The 17,753-nt window shown below is 36.3% G+C and overlaps 2 protein-coding genes across 2 annotated transcripts in view; one reads left to right on the forward strand and one right to left on the reverse strand.

Annotated features, from left to right (window-relative positions):
• LOC103234264 (uncharacterized) overlaps positions 1–17,753 on the reverse strand; it is a 322,907-nt gene that overhangs the window by 141,828 nt on the left and 163,326 nt on the right. The window lies entirely within an intron of this gene.
• LOC103234261 (uncharacterized) overlaps positions 1–17,753 on the forward strand; it is a 55,217-nt gene that overhangs the window by 26,988 nt on the left and 10,476 nt on the right. Inside the window, 2 exon segments of the mRNA XM_073016736.1 lie at positions 201–299; positions 16,397–17,753. Of these exon segments, the coding sequence (XP_072872837.1) occupies positions 201–299; positions 16,397–17,753 (1,456 nt within the window).

Consider the following 17,753-nt stretch of genomic DNA (forward strand, 5'->3'; position numbering starts at 1 on the left):
CAATTTTTTGATTCATGAGTACTAGATAGTGAAATTAAGGACCTACAAGTTTTAAATATTTTCTAAATATTTAGAAATTTCTCTCATTAGTATTTTGGGATTATTCTAGAATATTCTATCACCTCGTCTTTACTAAGCATACTACTAGGATGCTAATTGGAGAATATGAGAAAGATTCATGTTATTTATTTCTAATAAAGCAGGTATTGCTGTCACTAAGCCAGACCTGATCACCTGTCTGGAGCAAGGAAAGGAGCCCTGGAATATAAAGAGACATGAGATGGTAGCCAAACCCTCAGGTAGGTGAGAGTGAACACAACAGATGACACAGATGAGAGGTCCAAAGGTCAAAAAGAAAACTGGTCATTAAAATGTGATTTGGGAAGCTGTGTTCCAAAGGAAATAGTTTCTGGGACGCCTGAGTTTTTTTGTTTTTGGGGTTTTTAAAATTTTTTATTTACTTTATTTTTTTATTTTTATTTTTATTTTTTTTGCTGTCATGTAGGGGCATCTTCTGTCTTATGCTTTTTAAATTCTTTAAATATTCTTTCCTTTTGGTGATCTTCCTTCAAGTTTACAGTGAGAGCCAGAGTCCTTTTCATGGTGTATAAAAGACTGTATAATCTGCCTGCTTTTCCATTATTTTGGGGTACACACACACAGATATCTGCATAATTTTGGGAAACTCTATGTTAAACTATTTTTTAGTTCTCTTTTTTCATCATGTCTGAAATGTGTGAAAGTAGTGATTTCTGTTCCATTGATTTGTTTGTTAATCTTTCTGCACATTCCATCCTGTTTTTACTACTATATTCTTGAAATACAGTTAGAAATTATAAAGTATAATACCCCTCTGCTTTGTTCTTTTGCCTCAAGATTGCTTTGGCTTTTCGAAGTTTATTGCAGTTTCTTGTAAATTTTAGAATTGTATTTTTTGTTACTGTGAAAAAAATGTCACTGGAATTTTAATAGGAAGTTTATTGAAGCTATAGACTAGATAATATATGACACTTTAACAATATTTATTCTTTCAATCCATGGACATGAAATATTTTAAAATTTGTGTCTTCAGTAATTTATTTCATTGGTATCTTACATCTTTTTTGTTTTGTTTTGTTTTTTGAGAAGGAGTCTCGCTCTTTTGCCAGGTTGGAGTGCAGTGGCGTGATCTTGACTCACTGCAACTTCCGCCTCCTGGGTTCAAGCAATCTTCCTGCCTTAGACTCCTGCATAGCTGGGACTACAGGCGCATGCCACCACACCCAGCTAATTTTTTGTATTTTTGGTAGAGACAGGGTTTCACCATGTTGGTCAGATTGTCTTGATCTCTTGATCTCGTGATCTGCCTGCCTTGGCCTCCCAAAGTGTTGGGATTACAGGCGTGAGCCACTGTGCCGGTCTATCTTATATCTTTTAATGTAAAGATTTTTTTTACCTTCTTGGTTAAATTTGCTCTCAGAAATTTATTATTTTAATGCTATTGTAAATAAGATTGTTTTCTTAATTGTATCAGATGGTTTACATTTATGGAACAATAATTTATACTTGTAGGTTAATTTTATATTTTGCTAATTTACCGAGTGTATTTATTGCTTTAGACAAATTTCAATGTAGTGTTTATTTTATATATATATAAGATCATATGATGCACAAATAGTAACTTTTACTTACTTATCTTCATTTTCAGTGGCTTTTTAAAAATGTTTTTGACTCATCATTCTGCCACTTACTTCCAGTCCTACGTTAAAATAGAAGCATTGACAGTGAGCACAATACAGTTTTGCATTGGTGTCTGTAAATTTGACAGAACAGACACCTCTTCACCTTTTTGTTTGTTTGTTTTTGTGTTTTTTTTTTTTTTGAGATGGCATTTGGCTGCTGTTGCCCAGGCAGGAGTGCAGTGGCGCGATCTCTGGCTCACTGCAACCTCCGCCTCCCGGGTTTAAGTGATTCTCTGTCTCAAAAAAAAAAAAAAAAAAAAAAAAAAAAAGAAAAAGAAAACTTAATGGTTTCAAAAACACGTAACATAAAATTTACCATCTTAAATCTTTTTTTTTTTTTTTTTTGAGACATCGAGTCTCCTCTGTCGCCCAGGCTGGAGTGCAATAGCGTGATCTCGGCTCACTGCATCCTCCAACTTCTGGGTTCAAGCAGTTCTCCTGCCTCAGCCTCCTGGGTAGGTGGGATTATAGGTGCCCGCCACTACGCCTGGGTAATTTTTTCCATTGTTAGTAGAGACAGGGTTTTGCCATGTTCGCCAGGCTAGTTTTGAATTCCTGGCCTCAAGTGATCCCTCCGCCTCAGCCTTCCAAAGTGCTGGGATTACAGGCATGAACCACTGCGCCCAGCCTACCAAAAATTTCTTTAAGTGTACATTTCAGGGCCAGACTTGGTGGTGGCTCACAACTGTAATCCCAGGATTTCGGGAGGTCAAGAAAGGAGGATCACTTGAGCCCAAAAGTTTGTGACCAGCCAGGGCAACACGGGGAGATTCCTTCTCCACAAAATTATTTTAAAAATTGCCAGGCATGGTGGTGTGCACCTGTGGTTTCAGCTACTTGGGAAACTGAGAGAAGAGAATTACTTGAGCCTGGAAGTTTGAGGCTGAAGTGAGTTGTGCCACTGCACTCCAGCTTGGGTGACAGAGTGAGACTGTCTCATAAACAAAAGAAAGTTTTACAGGCCAGGCGTGGTGGCTCATGCCTGTAATCCCAGCACTTTGGGAGGCTGAGGTGGGCAGACTACCTGAGGTCAGGAGTTCAAGACCAGCCTGACCAGCATAGTGAAACCCCATCTCTACTAAAAATACACAGATTAGCGGGGCCTTGTGACAGGTGCCTGTAATCCCAGCTACTCGAGAGGCTGAGGCAGGAGAATTGCTTGAACCCGGGAGCCAGAGGTTGCAGTAGCCGAGATTGCCCCATTGCCCTTCAGCCTGGGCAACAAGAGTGAAATATCATCTCAAAAATAATAATAATAATTACATTTTAACCATGTTAAGTAGATTCACATTGGTATGCCAAAGACTTACAGAAATTTTACATCTTATGAAACTAAAAATACCCAATAAGTAACAACAACCCATTTTGCCCTCTCCCCAGCCCTTGACAAGCACCCTTCCACTTTCTGTTTTTATGAGTGTGACTATTTAAGATATCTCATGTAAGTGGAATAATACAGTGTCCATCATTTTGTTTCTGGCTTATTTCAGGTGATGTAATATTCTCAAAGTTTATCTTAAAATGTGACAAGATTTTCTTCTTTAAGTCTGAATAATATTCCATTGTATGTATATGTTACATTTTTGATGTGTTCATAAATCAAGAGACACCTGGGTTGCCTCAGCCTTTTGACTTTTGTGAGTACTGGTACAGTAATCATAGCTGTTCAAATATGTCTTCTAGGTCTTTTGTTGCGTATTTTGAATATAGATTCATTAATGGAGTTGCTGTATTTGATAATTCCATTTTTAATTATTTGAGAAACGTAACATTTTAAAATGATGACTGCATCTTTGTTTTCTACCAGCGTCAACAGAGGTTTCATTGTCATTGCATCATCAACAGATTTGGCATCTTCAAATAATTTATAGAAGCCATTGTAGTGGATGTGAGGTGATTTCATTTTTCATTTTGATTTTTATGCGTTTCTCTACAAATTACTAATTTGTAATTTGGTCAGGCTGGTCTTGAACTTGTGACCTCAGGTGATCCACCCACCTCGGCCTCCAAAGTGCTGAGATTACAGGTGTGAACCACTGCGCCTGGCCTGAATATTAACTCTTATCACATGTGACTTGCAAATATTTTCACCCATTTCTTATGAGGCATTTTCACACAATTGAATGTTTTTTTTTTCTAATGTGGAGAAATTTTGAAGTAGAGTGTAGTTAAATTTTTCTGTTTTTTTGTTGTTGTTCATGCATTTAATGTTGTAGCTAAGAAAATGATGCCAAGACCCATGTCATGACTTTTTTCTGTTTTGTTCTAAGAGATTTGTTTTTTTTTATGTAAGTATTTTATTGAAAACTTTTTTTATATACGGTTCAAGGAAATGATCCAACTTTATTTTACCAATGTTGATATTTAGTTCTTAACATTATTTTTTGAAAAAATTATCTTTTCTCTATTGTATGTTCATGGCAGCTTTGTGGAAGTTCATCTAATCATATACGCAAGGGTTCATTTCTGAACTCTATTCTGCTCTTTCATCTGTTTATCTGTCTTTGTGTTAGTACTATACTGTTACTGTTATTGTAGCTTTTAATGTTTTAAAATCAGGAAGTATAATGCCTCTGTTCTTTTCATGGGTGTTTGGTTAGTTATAGTTCACAATCAAATATTTTAAGAATATTTCTGTAATAACTGTGCTATTGAGATTTTTATAGAGATTGTACTGAATTTGTTCACCTCTGTAGGTTATATTGATATCTCAACAAAATTAAAATGTTTGACCCTTAGCAGGAATATGTTGAAGAATATGTTTTTATTTTATTTTATTTTATTTGTTAGAGACAGAGTCTTCCTATGTTGCCTAGGATAGTTTCTAACTCATGGGCTCAAGCAGTTCTCTTGCCTCAGCCTCCCAAAGTGGTGGTATTACAGGTGTGAGCCATTGCACTCAGCTCATCTGTTTTATATTTAGATATTGTTGGATTTGCCAATTTTACTTTTGCTTTTAATTCCTAGTTTTATTCAGTTCTGGTCAGTTACCATGCAGTGCATGATTTTAGTCTTCTTAAATTTATTTGTTGTTGTTGTTTTCAGACAGGATCATACTCTGTCACCCAGGCTGGAGTATAGTGTCATAATTTTGGCTCACTGTAACCTCAGCCTCCTTGACTCAAGTGATCTTTACAACTCAACCTCCTGAGTAGCTGAGACTATGGACATGCACTACCATAGCTGGCCAATTTTTTGATTATTTGTAGGGACAGGGTCTCACTATGTTACTGACACTTGTCTTATACTTGTGGTCCCAAGGGATCCTCTCACTTTTGTCTTCCAGATTGTTGAAATTATACATATCAGCCACTACACCCAGCTGGTATTCTTTAATAAGACTTTTTATGTGTTCTAACAGAATACATCATTTATAAATAAGAATATTGTGTATTATTTTGCTTTTAACTGAAAAGTTTTGTACATGTGTGTTAAGCCTAGTTTGTCTGTGGTATGGTTTGGATGTCCATGTTCTGCAAACCTCATGCTGCAATGTAATCCTCCATGTTGGATGTGGAACTAGGTAGGGAAGTTTTTTGGTCATGGGGGCAAATTTCTCATAAATGCCTTGGCACCAGCCTTTTGATAATCAGAAAGTTTGCACTTCATTAATTCAAATGAGAGCAGTTCATTAAAAGAAACTGGTTTTTTTAATTTTTTCGAGATGGAGTTTCACTCTGTAGTCTAGGCTGGAGTGCAATGGCACCATCATGGCTCACTGCAACCTCCACCCCCCTGGTTCAAGGGATTCCCTTGCCTCAGCCTCCCAAATAGCTGGGATTACAGGCACCCGCCACCATATCCAGCTAATTTTTGTAGTTTTTTAGTAGAGATGGGATTTCACCATGTTGGTCAGGCTGTTCTTGACCTCATTGACCTCCCAAAGTGCTCGGATTATAGGCGTGAGTCTCTGTGGCTTTTTCACCTCACACTTGCTCTTTTTCTTACCACATCCAGTTTCCATTCTCTGCATATGGCTAGTCAGTTCTTCCAGAACCATTTATTAAATAGGGAGTTCTTTCCTTATGGCTTGTTTTTGTCAGGTTTTTCAAAGATCAGGTGGTTGTAGATATACAGTCTTATTTCTGAGTTCTTTATTCTGTTTCATGGGTCTATGTGTCTGTTTTTATACCAGTGCCAGGCTGTTTTGGTTACTACAACCTTGTGGCATAGTTTGAAGTTGGATAACATGATGAATCCAGCTTTGTTCTTTTTGCTTAAGATTGTTTTGGCTATATGGGGCCTTTTTGGGTTCCATATTAATTTTAAAATAGTTTTATCATTCTCCATCAATTATTATTACTATTATTATTTTTTGACAGAGTGTCACTCTGACGCCCAGGCTGGAGTGCAGTGGCGCAATCCCAGCTCATTGCAACCTCCAGCTCCTGGGTTCAGGCAGTTCTCCTGACTCAGTTTCCTGAGTAGCTGGGATCACAGGCGTGCACCACCACACCTAGCTAATTTTTATATTTTTAGTAGAGATGGGGTTTCACCATGCTGGCCAGGCTGGTCTTGAATGTCTAACCTCAACTGATCTGCCTGCCTCAGCCTCTCAAAGTGCTGGGATTACAGGTGAGAGCCACCATGCCCGGCCTGCATCAATGTTTATCAGGGATATTGGTTTTAAGTTTTTGTTGTTGTTTTTGTTGTTGTTTTTATATCTCTGCCAGGTTGGGTATCAGAATGATGCTGATCTTATAAAATGAGTTAGGGAGGAGTTCCGCCTTTTCTTTCATTTAAAATGGTTTCAGAAGAGATGGTACCAGCTCTTCTTTGTACCTCTGGTAGAATCCAGCTGTAAATCCATCTGGTCCTGGGCTTTTTTTGGTTGGTAGCCTATTTATTACTGTCTCAATTTCAGAACTTGTTGTTGGTCTATTCAGTAATTCAACTTCTTTCTGGTTCAGTCTTGGGAGGGTGTATGTGTCCAGTAATTTATCCATTTCTTCTAGATTTTCCAGTTTATGTACATAGAGGTGTTGATAGTATTTTCTGATGACTGTATTTCTTTCTTCTTCTTCTTCTTCTTTTTTTTTTTTTTTTTTTGAGATGAAGTCTTGCTCTTGTCCCCCAGCCTGGAGTGTGATGGTGTGATCTCGGCTCACTGCAACCTCCGCCTCCTGGGTTCAAGTGATTCTCCTGCCTCGGCCCCCCAAGTAGCTGGGATTATAAGCGCCAGCCACCATGCCTGTCTAATTTTATTTCATTTTATTTTTAGTAGAGACAGGGTTTCACTTTGTTGGCCAGGCCGCTCTATGACTCCTGACCTCAGGTGATCCACCCACTTTGGCCTCCCAAAGTGCTGGGATTACAGGCATGATCCACCACGCCCAGCCCTGATGATTGTATTAATGTAGGGTCACTGCTGATATCTGCTTTATCATTTTTTGTTGTGTCTATTTCATTCTTCCCGCTTTATTAATCTGGCTAGTGGTCTATCTCTTATTTTTTTAAAAAAACAGCTCCTGGATTTATTGATTTTTTTTTTTTGAAGGGTTTTTTTGTGTCTCTGTCTATGGTTCCACTCTGATCCTGGTTATTTTTTGTCTTCTGCTGGCTTTGGGGTTTGTTTGCTTTTGGTTCTCTTTTTCTTTTAGTAGTGATGTTAGGGAGTCAATTTGAGATCTTTCTAGCTTTTTGATGTGGGTACTTAGTGCTATTTTTTCCCCCTTAATACTACTTTAGCTGCATTCCAGAGATTCTGGTATATTGCCTCTTTGTTCTCATTGGTTGCAAATAATTTTTTGATTTCTGACTTAATTTTATTATTTACTCAGAAGTCATTCAGGAGTATGTTGTTAAATTTCCATGTAGTTGTGTGGTTTTGAGTGAGTTTCTTACTCTTGAGTTCTAATTTGATTGCACTGTGGTCTGAGAAACTGTTATGATTTCAGTTCTTTTGAATTTGCTGAGGAATGTTTTACTTCCAATTATATAATCAATTTTAGAGTAAGTGCCATGTGGCAATTAGAAGAATGTGTTGTGTTGTTTTTGGCTGGTGAGTTCTGTAAATATCTATCAGGTCCACTTGACCTACAGCTGAGTTCAAGTCCTGAATATCCTTGTTATTTTTCTTTCCCAAAGATCTGTCTAGTATTGGCAGGGGGATGTTAAAGTCTCCCACTGTCATTTTTTGGGAGTCTAAGGCTCTTTGTAGGTATCTAAGTATGTTTTATAAATCTGAGTGCTAACTGGACATGTGGCTCATGCCTGTAATGCCAGCACTTTGGGAGGCCAAGGCAGGCAGATCCCCTGAGTTCAGGAGTTTGAGACCAGCCTAGCCAACATGGTGAAACCCTGTGTCTATTAAAAATACAAATTAGGTGGGAATAGTGGTTGGTGCCTGTAATCCCACCTACTCAGGAAGCTGAGGCAGGAGAATCACTTAAAACTGCGAAGTGAAGGTTGCAGTGAGCCAAGATCGTGTCATTGCACTCTAGCCTGGGCAACAGAGTGAGATTCCATCTCAAAAAATAGATCAATAAGGCCAGTCATGGTGGCTTATGCCTGTAATGCCAGCACTTTTGGAGGCTGAGGCTGGCTGATCATGAGGTAAGGAGATCAAGACCATCCTGGCTAACAAGGTGAAACCCCATCTCTACTAAAAATACAAAATATTAGCTGAGCATGGTGGCGAGCGCCTGTAGTCCCAGCTACTCAGGAGGCTGAGGCAGGAGAATGGCGTGAACCCGGGAGGTGGAGCTTGTAGTGAACCAAGATCATGCCACTGCACTCCAGCCTGGGTGACAGAGCAAGACTCGGTCTCAAAGAAAATCAGTCAATCAATAAAAACAAATCTGGGTGTTCCTTGAATTGACCCTTTACCATTATGTAGTGTCCTTCCTTGTCTGTTTTGATCTTTGTTGGTTTAAAGTCTGTTTTATCATAAACTACAATTGCCACCCCTCCTTATTTTCTGATTTTATTTGCTTGGTAAATTTTTCTCCCTTTATTTTCAGGCTATGTGTGTCTTTGCATGTGAGATGGGTCTCTTGAATACAGCACACCAGTGAGTCTTGACTCTTTAACCAGCTTGCCATTCTGTCTTTTTCTTTTCTTTTCTTTTTTTGATGGAGTCTCACACTGTCACCCAGGCTGGAGTCTGGAGTGCAGTGGCACGATCTCAGCTCACTGCCAGCTCAGCCTCCCAGGTTCACACCATTCTCCTGCCTCAGCCTCCCGAGTAGCTGGGATTACAGGCACCTGCCACCATGCCCGGCTAATTTTTTGTATTTTTAGTAGAGACGAGGTTTCACTGTGTTAGCTAGTATGGTCTTGATCTCTTGACCTTGTGATCCACCCATCTCAGCCTCTGAAAGTGCTGGGATTAATTGGGGCATTTAGTCCATTTAAATTTAAGGTTAATATTGTTATGTGTGAATTTGATCCTGTTCTTGTGGTGCTAGCTGGTTATTTTGCAGACCTGTTGACATAGTTGTTTCATAGTGTCACTGGTCTTTGTACTTCAGTGTGTTTTTCATTTGCTGGTAGTGGTTTCTTCTTTTCATATTTAGTGCTTCTTTCAGGAGCTCTTGCAAGGCAGGCCTAGTGGTAATGAATTCCCTTAGCATTTGTTTGTCTGAAAATGATTTCATTTCTCCTTCACTTACGAAGCTTAGTTTTGCTGGATATTCTGGGTTAGAAATTCATTTTTTTAAGAATGCTGAATATTGGCCCCCAATGTCTTCTGGCTTGTAGGGTGTCTTTTTAGAGGTCCAATTTTTAGTAGGCTACCTGGCCTTCCCTTAAGAATCTGATAATTATGTGTCTTGAGGTTGATCTTCTCATGGAATATCTTACTGGAGTTCTCTGGATTTTCTGAATTTGATTGATGGCCTGTCTTGGAATTCTTCTGGATGATATCCTGAAGTATGTTTTCCAACTTGGTTCCATTCTTTCCATCTCCTCAGGGTACTGCAATCACTTGTAAGTTTGGTCTTTTTACATAATCCAATAGTTCTCGAAGATTTTTTTCATTCCTTTTTATTTTTATTTTTTCAATCTTATCTGCCTTATTTCAGCAAGATACTCTTCAAGCTCTGAAATTCTTTTCCCTGCTTGGTCTACTCAGTTATTGATACTTGTGGTTGCATTTTGAAGTTCTCATGTTGTGTTTTTCAGTTGCATCAGGTCGGTCATGTTCATCTCTGAACTGATTATTTGGGTTAACAGCTCCTGTAATGTTTTTCATGGTTCTTAGCTTCTTTGCATTGGGTTAGAACATGCTTCATTAGCTCACTGAAGTTCATTATTGCCCACCTTCTGTAGCCTACTTCTCTCAATTTATCCATCTCAGCCTTCTCCCAGTTCTGTGCTCTTGTTGGAGATATGTTGTGATTATTTGGAGGAGTAGAAACACTCTGGCTTTTTGAGTTTACAGCATTTTTTTATTGATTCTTCTCATTGTCATGAGTTTATCTAGCTTTGGTCTTTGAGGCTGCTGACCTTTGGATGGGGTTTTTGTGGCAACATCTTTGTTGGTGCTACTGTTGTTGCTTTCTGTTTTTCCTTTAACAGTCAGGCCCCTCTTCAGTAGGGCCACTGTGATTTGCTTGGGATCTACTTCAGATCCTATTTGCCTGGGTTCCTCCCACACCTGGAGGTGTCACCAGTGGAGTCTGTAGAACAGCAGAGTGAATTGTCTGCTCCTTCATCTGTAAGCTTTATCCCAGACGGGCACTGAACTGATGACAGTAGGAATACTTCTTTGTAAGTTGTCTTACAATGCCTGTTGGGGGGTCTCACCCAGTCAGGATGCACAGGATTCAGGAACCACTTAACAAAGCACTCTGGCTGCTGCTTGGTGAAGGGGGTGTGCTTCAGTGGGGGAAATTCCATACATCTGGACTGTCCAGATTCCTCAGAGCCAGCAGGGGGAAAGACTAAGTCTGCTGATCTGCAGAAACCACCTCATTGTTACTATTTTATGTGTTTCTTGTAGATATGTCTTTTCTCATTTCCTGTGTTACTCCCTTAATTTTTGTTTGTTTTCATTTTGTTGTGACATGTACTTTGATTATTTTTTATTTTGTTTTGCGTACTTTCCATAAGTATAATGTAATCATCTTGAAATATAATGTAGCCATATTGAAAAACAGATTACATAAAACATCTTAAAGTTAAAATAATGTATTTTAATCTCATCACACCTTCAATTAAATACAAAACCTATACTGTTATATTTTCCAATTTGTTATTAATATTAAAAGCCATATTATCTTACATTGTGTATCTACTAACAGATTTATGCAGATTTGTATCTTGTTTGTTATATCTAAATAAGAACTGTAAGGGTTTTATACCCATCATTATGATAGTAAAAAATTCTGTATGTGTCTGTTATTTACATTTAATGGAGAGCTTTGTATTTGTATACGGTTTTTTGATACTTCTAGCATCATTTTGTTTTTCAACATAATGGACTCATTTTAGGATTTCTTTTTGTTTATATGCAGAGTCTCACTATGTTTCCCTGGCTGATCTTGAACTACTAGTCTCAAGTGATCTATCTGCCTTGACTTCCTAAAGCTGTAAAATTATAGGCCTAGCCACTGTGCCTGGCCACCATTTAACTTTTTATGTAGGACTGTGGTAATTGTAATAAATGCCCTGAACTTTTATTTTGGAAGGTCTTTGTTTTTATCTTGTTTTCAAAGTAAAATAATTTTGAATTAAGTATTGGTTAGAAATTTTTTTATTACCTCAAAATTTGGGAAGTTCTCAGCCTTTTTTTCTTCAAGTAACCTCTGTATTACTTTTGCCCTATATTCTTCTAAGATTCATTTCATGAAAATATTGATCTACTTGATGGTGTCCAATACATTTTACATTCCATATTTTAATTTTGTGTTATATATTTTATATTACATATTTTTTAAATATTTATTTTATATTTTATATTGTGTTACATATTTTAAGGTATGACACGTAACACCAGTTGCTTGTGTTTTGATGTTTTATTTTATAATTGTGTATGACAGTGTTTAACTCTGTACAATTTAAGGCAGTGTCCAGCAAAATCAAATATGAATCAGCCATATGTCTACTGCCAATATAATTACCTCTGTGTTTGTTTGCCTCTATAAATATCTCTGTTTATTTTATGACTTGTATATTTGTTGTGTAGGTTTGTTGTAAATGGTGGTTCAGTCTTGGCTAGGTGACCAGTTATAAAAATTCTCCTAATTCCAATATCTGTTGTGAATCTGCATCACTTCTGTGTGGGAGAAACACTTTGAAATTTGAAGATAATATTGAAACTATTATAATTGGATCTTTTTAGGTATTGTTCATTTTTACTTGTCAAAAACACAAAATATTATCAATTTTTTTTTTTTTTTTTTGAGACAGAGTCTCACTCTGTTGCCCAGGCTGAGGTGAAGTGGTGGGATCTTGGCTCACTGCAACCTCCGCCTCCTGGCTTCAACCGATTCTTTTGCCTCACTGTGTTGGCCAGGCTGGTCTCAAAGTCCTGACCTCGTGATCCACCCACCTTGGCCTCCCAAAGTCCTGAGATTACAGATGTGAATTACTGCACCTGGCTCATTATCAAATATTTTTTAATATTCTGTTTAGTCCTATTAATTATATTTATAATCTCATGCAACATACCCCTAGAATGTTTTATCTTGCAAAGCTCAATCTCAATGTACAACAACAACCAGTTTTTCTGATTTTCTGGCACTTTGCAAAAACTACTTTGTTTTCTATTTCTAAGAATGTGACTGCTTCATGTGTCTCATACAATCTCTGTCTTATTGTGGCTAGCTCATTTTATTTTGCATAATGTCATCAAGCTTTATTTTTAGAGTTGTTAGGATATTTCCTGCTTTTTAAATCCTGGGTGATATTCCAGTATTTTTATATTGCAAATTATATCTATTGGATAATTTGGTGACAGAAGTTTCCATTTCTGCCGGGTGCAGTGGCTCATTGCTGTAATCCCAGCACTTTGAGAGGCTGAGGCAGGCAGATAACAAGGTCAAGAGATCAAGACCATCCTGGCCAACATGGTGAAATCCTGTCTCTACTAAAAATACAAAAAATAGCCGGGCATGGTGGCACACACCCGTAGTCCCAGCTACTCAGGAGGCTGAGGCAGGAGAATCTCTTGATCATGGGAGGCTGAGGTTGCAGTAAGCTGAGATCGTGCCACTGTGCTCCAGTCTGGGCAACAGTGCAAGACTCTATCTTAAAAAAAAAAGGAAAAAAAAAAAAAAGAAATTTGCATTGCTTTTACCTATTGCCTTTCAGTAAAAATGCTGCAATAATTATGGATATGAAAATAACTCTTCATATAACCATATATGTGAAAGTTTCTATAGCTGCAGCATTCTATTTTATTAGTCTACTTTTTACCCATTATACTCATACCAAATTACTTTAATTCTGTAGCTTTGTAATGTGTTTTGAAATCAGAACTATATATAATCCCTTCAACATTTTCTTTTTTTGAAGACTCTTGGGTACTTTATTGTCTCTTGACATTTTATATACTTTTGGGGTGGTTGTTTCTATTTCCTCAAAAATGCAATGAGAATTTTTTAACAACATTGCATTAAATCTGTAGATTACTTTGAGAAGTATGGACGTTTTCAAAATATCAATTATTTCTACCTTTGAACAGGAGCATGCTCAAGAGTGTGTTGTTTAATTTCCATGTATTTGTAAATTTTTAATCTTTTTCTATTATTGTTTTATACTCTCATTCCATTTTGTTCATATAATCCACACAATTTCAGTCTTAACAAATGTGTTAAGACTTCTTTTTTGGCCTACCATATGGTCTATTAAGCAGAATGGTTTTTTGTTTGTTTGTTTGTTTGTTTTTTGTTTTTTTTTTGTTTTTTTTGCAGTTGCAAGATTTAATGGGGTGAAAACAGGACTCCCATACAAAGGGAGGGGACCCAAAGAGGGCAGCCCGCAGAATGTTCTATGAGCAATTAAGAGGCATGTGTATCCCGATATTGTTGAGGAGACTTCTCTATACCTCTGTTAGAAATAATAGTTTTATACTGCCTTCAAGTCCTCTCTTCACTTACAAATATTCTGTTTTGTTTTATATTTATTATGGAAAGTAAGTTATTGAAATGTTCTACTATAATATTGCTTTCTAGGTGATTCTTCCATTCTGTCAGTATTTGCTTTATGTATTTGGAACCTTAATGTGAGATACACACACACACACATTTGAGTTGCATTATCAGTAAATGAATCTATTATTGTTTAATGTCCTTCTTTGTCTCTTTGCAGTTTTGACTTGTAGTACATTTTATAAAATATGTAAGTTTTTCACTTAAGATGTACCTTATGTAATATTATTTTGACCTCTTCTCTCATTTGGTTAATATTTTTATGCAATATCTATATCCATCTTGCCACTTTCAGTTTTTTTTTTTTTTATCAATAGATCTCAGCTTACTCTCATAGAAAGGCAAGTTGGATATCGGTTTTTAAAATATTTAAATAAATCTGTATTGAGAGTATGTCTCTTGATTGAAAAGTTAAAGATATACATTTAAATAATCTTCTGAAGCAGAAAGACATAGTAATGTTATTTTATTCATTGCTTTATTTGATTCTTATATCTTGGTCACTCATTTTCTCTCTGTGTCTTTTTATTTTTATATTGATATGCTTTTACTTCTTTCTTATTTTGTTTCATTTATCTATACACATATGTTCTTCTTGGGACCTTGGGGATTATATAAACCTCCAAAAGATACAACAGTATATTTCAATCTGGTAAAAAGGAACTTCAGTTGCATGCACAATTTTTTTTCTCATCACATCTCCCCTCAAATTTGTCATTGATTTTGCTAATTGTATCTTTTTATGTGGTGTATTTATTAACAGATGTTTATAATGATTTCTGTGATTTTCAAATTTTAGGGAATAATTAAAAATGTTTTCTGCACCATTATGATAATGCTAAGAAATTCCATTTTGGTGTATGTGCATATACTTAGAAGTAAAATTATATATGTGCATATAATCTTTCCAGAAAGTAATGTAATTTTTTGTTGTTGTGGATTTTTTTGTGTTTGTTTGTTTTGTTTTTATTTCATTTTTTCTTTTATTATTATACTTTTAAGTTCTAAGGTACATGTGCACAATATGCAGGTTTGTTACATATGTATACATGTGCCTTGTTAGTGTGTTGCACCCATTAACTCATCATTTACTTTAGGTATTTCTCCTAACGCTATCCCTTCCCACTCCCAAAAGTAATGTATTTTTATTTGACTATGTGTTGTTTTTGTCAAATCATGTTATTTTCAATAGAAGCAACTGCTTTCAGTACTTTTTATATGTAAGGTTTATGGAGTTCCAATATGCTTTTCAGAATTTTGTTATTTTTGAAAGTTTTTTTCTTTTTATTTGACAGGACAGATTTGCTGATGGTATTATACTTACTTGATCACTGTATTTTTCAGGAGTTTGACTTTATCACACACTTCCCTTCTGGCCTGCAAAATTTTTGTTGACAATTCACTGGCTGTCTCATAAGATGCTTGCAAATGAGGCATCACTTTTATCTTGCAGCTCCCAAGATTCTCTTCTGGTCTGTGACTTTTGAAATTGTGCTTATATGTGTTTGTTATAAATATCTTTGTGTGTTTCCTAGTTTGTTTGTTGAGATTCTTCATTTGTACATCATTGTTTCTTTCAAGATTTTTCAGCTATTCTTTTTTATATTTATTACCTCCACAATTTCTGTTTTTTTGATATTCTAAATATTTATGTTCTTCATTTTTCTGATTTTCTATAGTTCTCTGTCTTCCTATTTCACTTATTGAGTATTATTCAATTTATTTTCAATTTTTAAAATCAATGCATATACTTTTTTATGGTTTCTTTTTGAAAATTATATTTTTATGGAACCATATTGCCTTATTTTGTATACATTGTAATCTTTGATTGAAATTTGGACATTAAAAAAGGCTACCTGTTACAATCTTCATAATGTAGCTTTGTCCTGGCATGGTCTGAACAATTGTCTTGGTTAGAGATTCTGGGAGTCTCTCAAACGTGTTCTTAGAATGTGTCTTGTCTGAAATTTTGTCTTATTTTTTAGTTAAAGGAGTTTATTCATGTTTCTTCTTAATAGTAATCACGTGCTATGCCTGTTTTCTCTCTGTGGTACAGCAGTCTCTCTGTTGCTAAAACATTTACCTTTGGTCTCAGCAAACTTAAACTGTCACTCCAAAGTATACCACCATTTCTTTCAGCACTATATTTTGTGAGAGATACACACCAGTGTCTGGAAAGGCTCCTAGAAGCAAGTAGTAAAGATAAAGTCCCAGTGTTTTACTTGTCATTAAAAAGTTGGCAATTTACTTCTAAAGACACTATGTTATATTGGGGAGCAGGAAGAGCTGTGTTGGGTAAATGTAACAGATTTTTACTTCTAAGTGGCTCTTTGCATTGTTCTCACCAGGGCACTTCACACACTTAACTCATTTATAAATTTTTTTCACATGTAATTTGGTTGGTATGTTTTTTTGTTTTGTTTTGTTTTGTTTTACATTTATATGTCTATAAAGGAATGAGGGCCTTTGGTATTTTCCTATGCCATCTTATTTATATAGTTCGTATAATATTATAAGTTAGATTTGTAAACTGTATTTATCTGTGTCTAGTAAGTAATTTGTTATTTTTGTTTCTTTCAGTTATATGTTCTCATTTTGCCCAAGACCTTTGGCCAGAGCAAGACATTAAAGATTCTTTTCAAGAAGCGATACTGAAAAAATATGGAAATTATGAACATGACAATTTACAGTTACAAAAAGGCTGTAAAAGTGTGGATGAGTGTGAGGTGCACAAAGAAGATGATAACAAATTAAACCGGTGTTTGATAACTACCCAGAGAAACATATTTCAATGTGATCCATATGCAGAAGTCTTTCATACCTTTTCAAATTCAAACAGACATAAGACAAGACAACCTGAAAAGAAACCTTTCAAATGTAAAAAATGTGAGAAATCATTTTGCATGCTCTTACACCTAAGTCAACATAAAAGATTTCATATTACAGAGAATTCCTACCAATGTAAAGATTGTGGCAAAGCCTTCAACTGGTTCTCAACCCTTACTACACACAGGAGAATTCATACCGGAGAGAAACCCTACAAATGTGAAGAATGTGGGAAAGCATTTAACCGGTCCTCACACCTTACTACACATAAGAGAATTCATACTGGAGAGAAACCCTACAGATGTGAAGAATGTGGGAAAGCCTTTAACCGGTCTTCACACCTCACTACACATAAAAGAATTCATACTGGAGTGAAACCCTACAAATGTACAGAATGTGGCAAAGCTTTTAACCGGTCCTCACACCTTACTACACACAGGATAATTCATACTGGAGAGAAACCCTACAAATGTGAAGAATGTGGCAAAGCTTTTAACCAATCCTCAACCCTAGCTACACATAAGATAACTCATGCTGGAGAGAAACCCTACAAATGTGAAGAATGTGGCAAAGCTTTTTACCGATTCTCATACCTTACTACACATAAGATAAGTCATACTGGAGAGAAATTCTACAAATGTGAAGAATGTGGCAAAGGCTTTAACTGGTCTTCAGCCCTCACTAAACATAAGAGAATTCATACTGGAGAGAAACCCTATAAATGTGAAAAATGTGGCAAAGCCTTTAATGAGTCCTCAAACCTTACTACGCATAAGATGATTCATACTGGAGAGAAACCCTACAAATGTGAAGAATGTGGCAAAGCCTTTAACCGGTCCTCACAACTAACTGTACATAAGATGATTCACACTGGAGAGAAACCTTACAAATGTGAAGAATGTGGCAAAGCCTTTAACCGGTGCTCACAACTAACTGCACATAAAATGATTCATACTGGAGAGAAGCCCTACAAATGTGAGGAATGTGGCAAAGCTTTTAACCGATCCTCAAACCTTAGTAAACATAAGATAACTCATACTGGAGAGAAATCTTACAGATGGGAAGAATGTGGTAAAGCCTTTAACCAGTCCCTGAGCCTTATTAAACAAAA

This window comes from Chlorocebus sabaeus, chromosome 6, assembly GCF_047675955.1.
Source record: "Chlorocebus sabaeus isolate Y175 chromosome 6, mChlSab1.0.hap1, whole genome shotgun sequence".
Taxonomy (NCBI): Eukaryota; Metazoa; Chordata; class Mammalia; order Primates; family Cercopithecidae; genus Chlorocebus; species Chlorocebus sabaeus.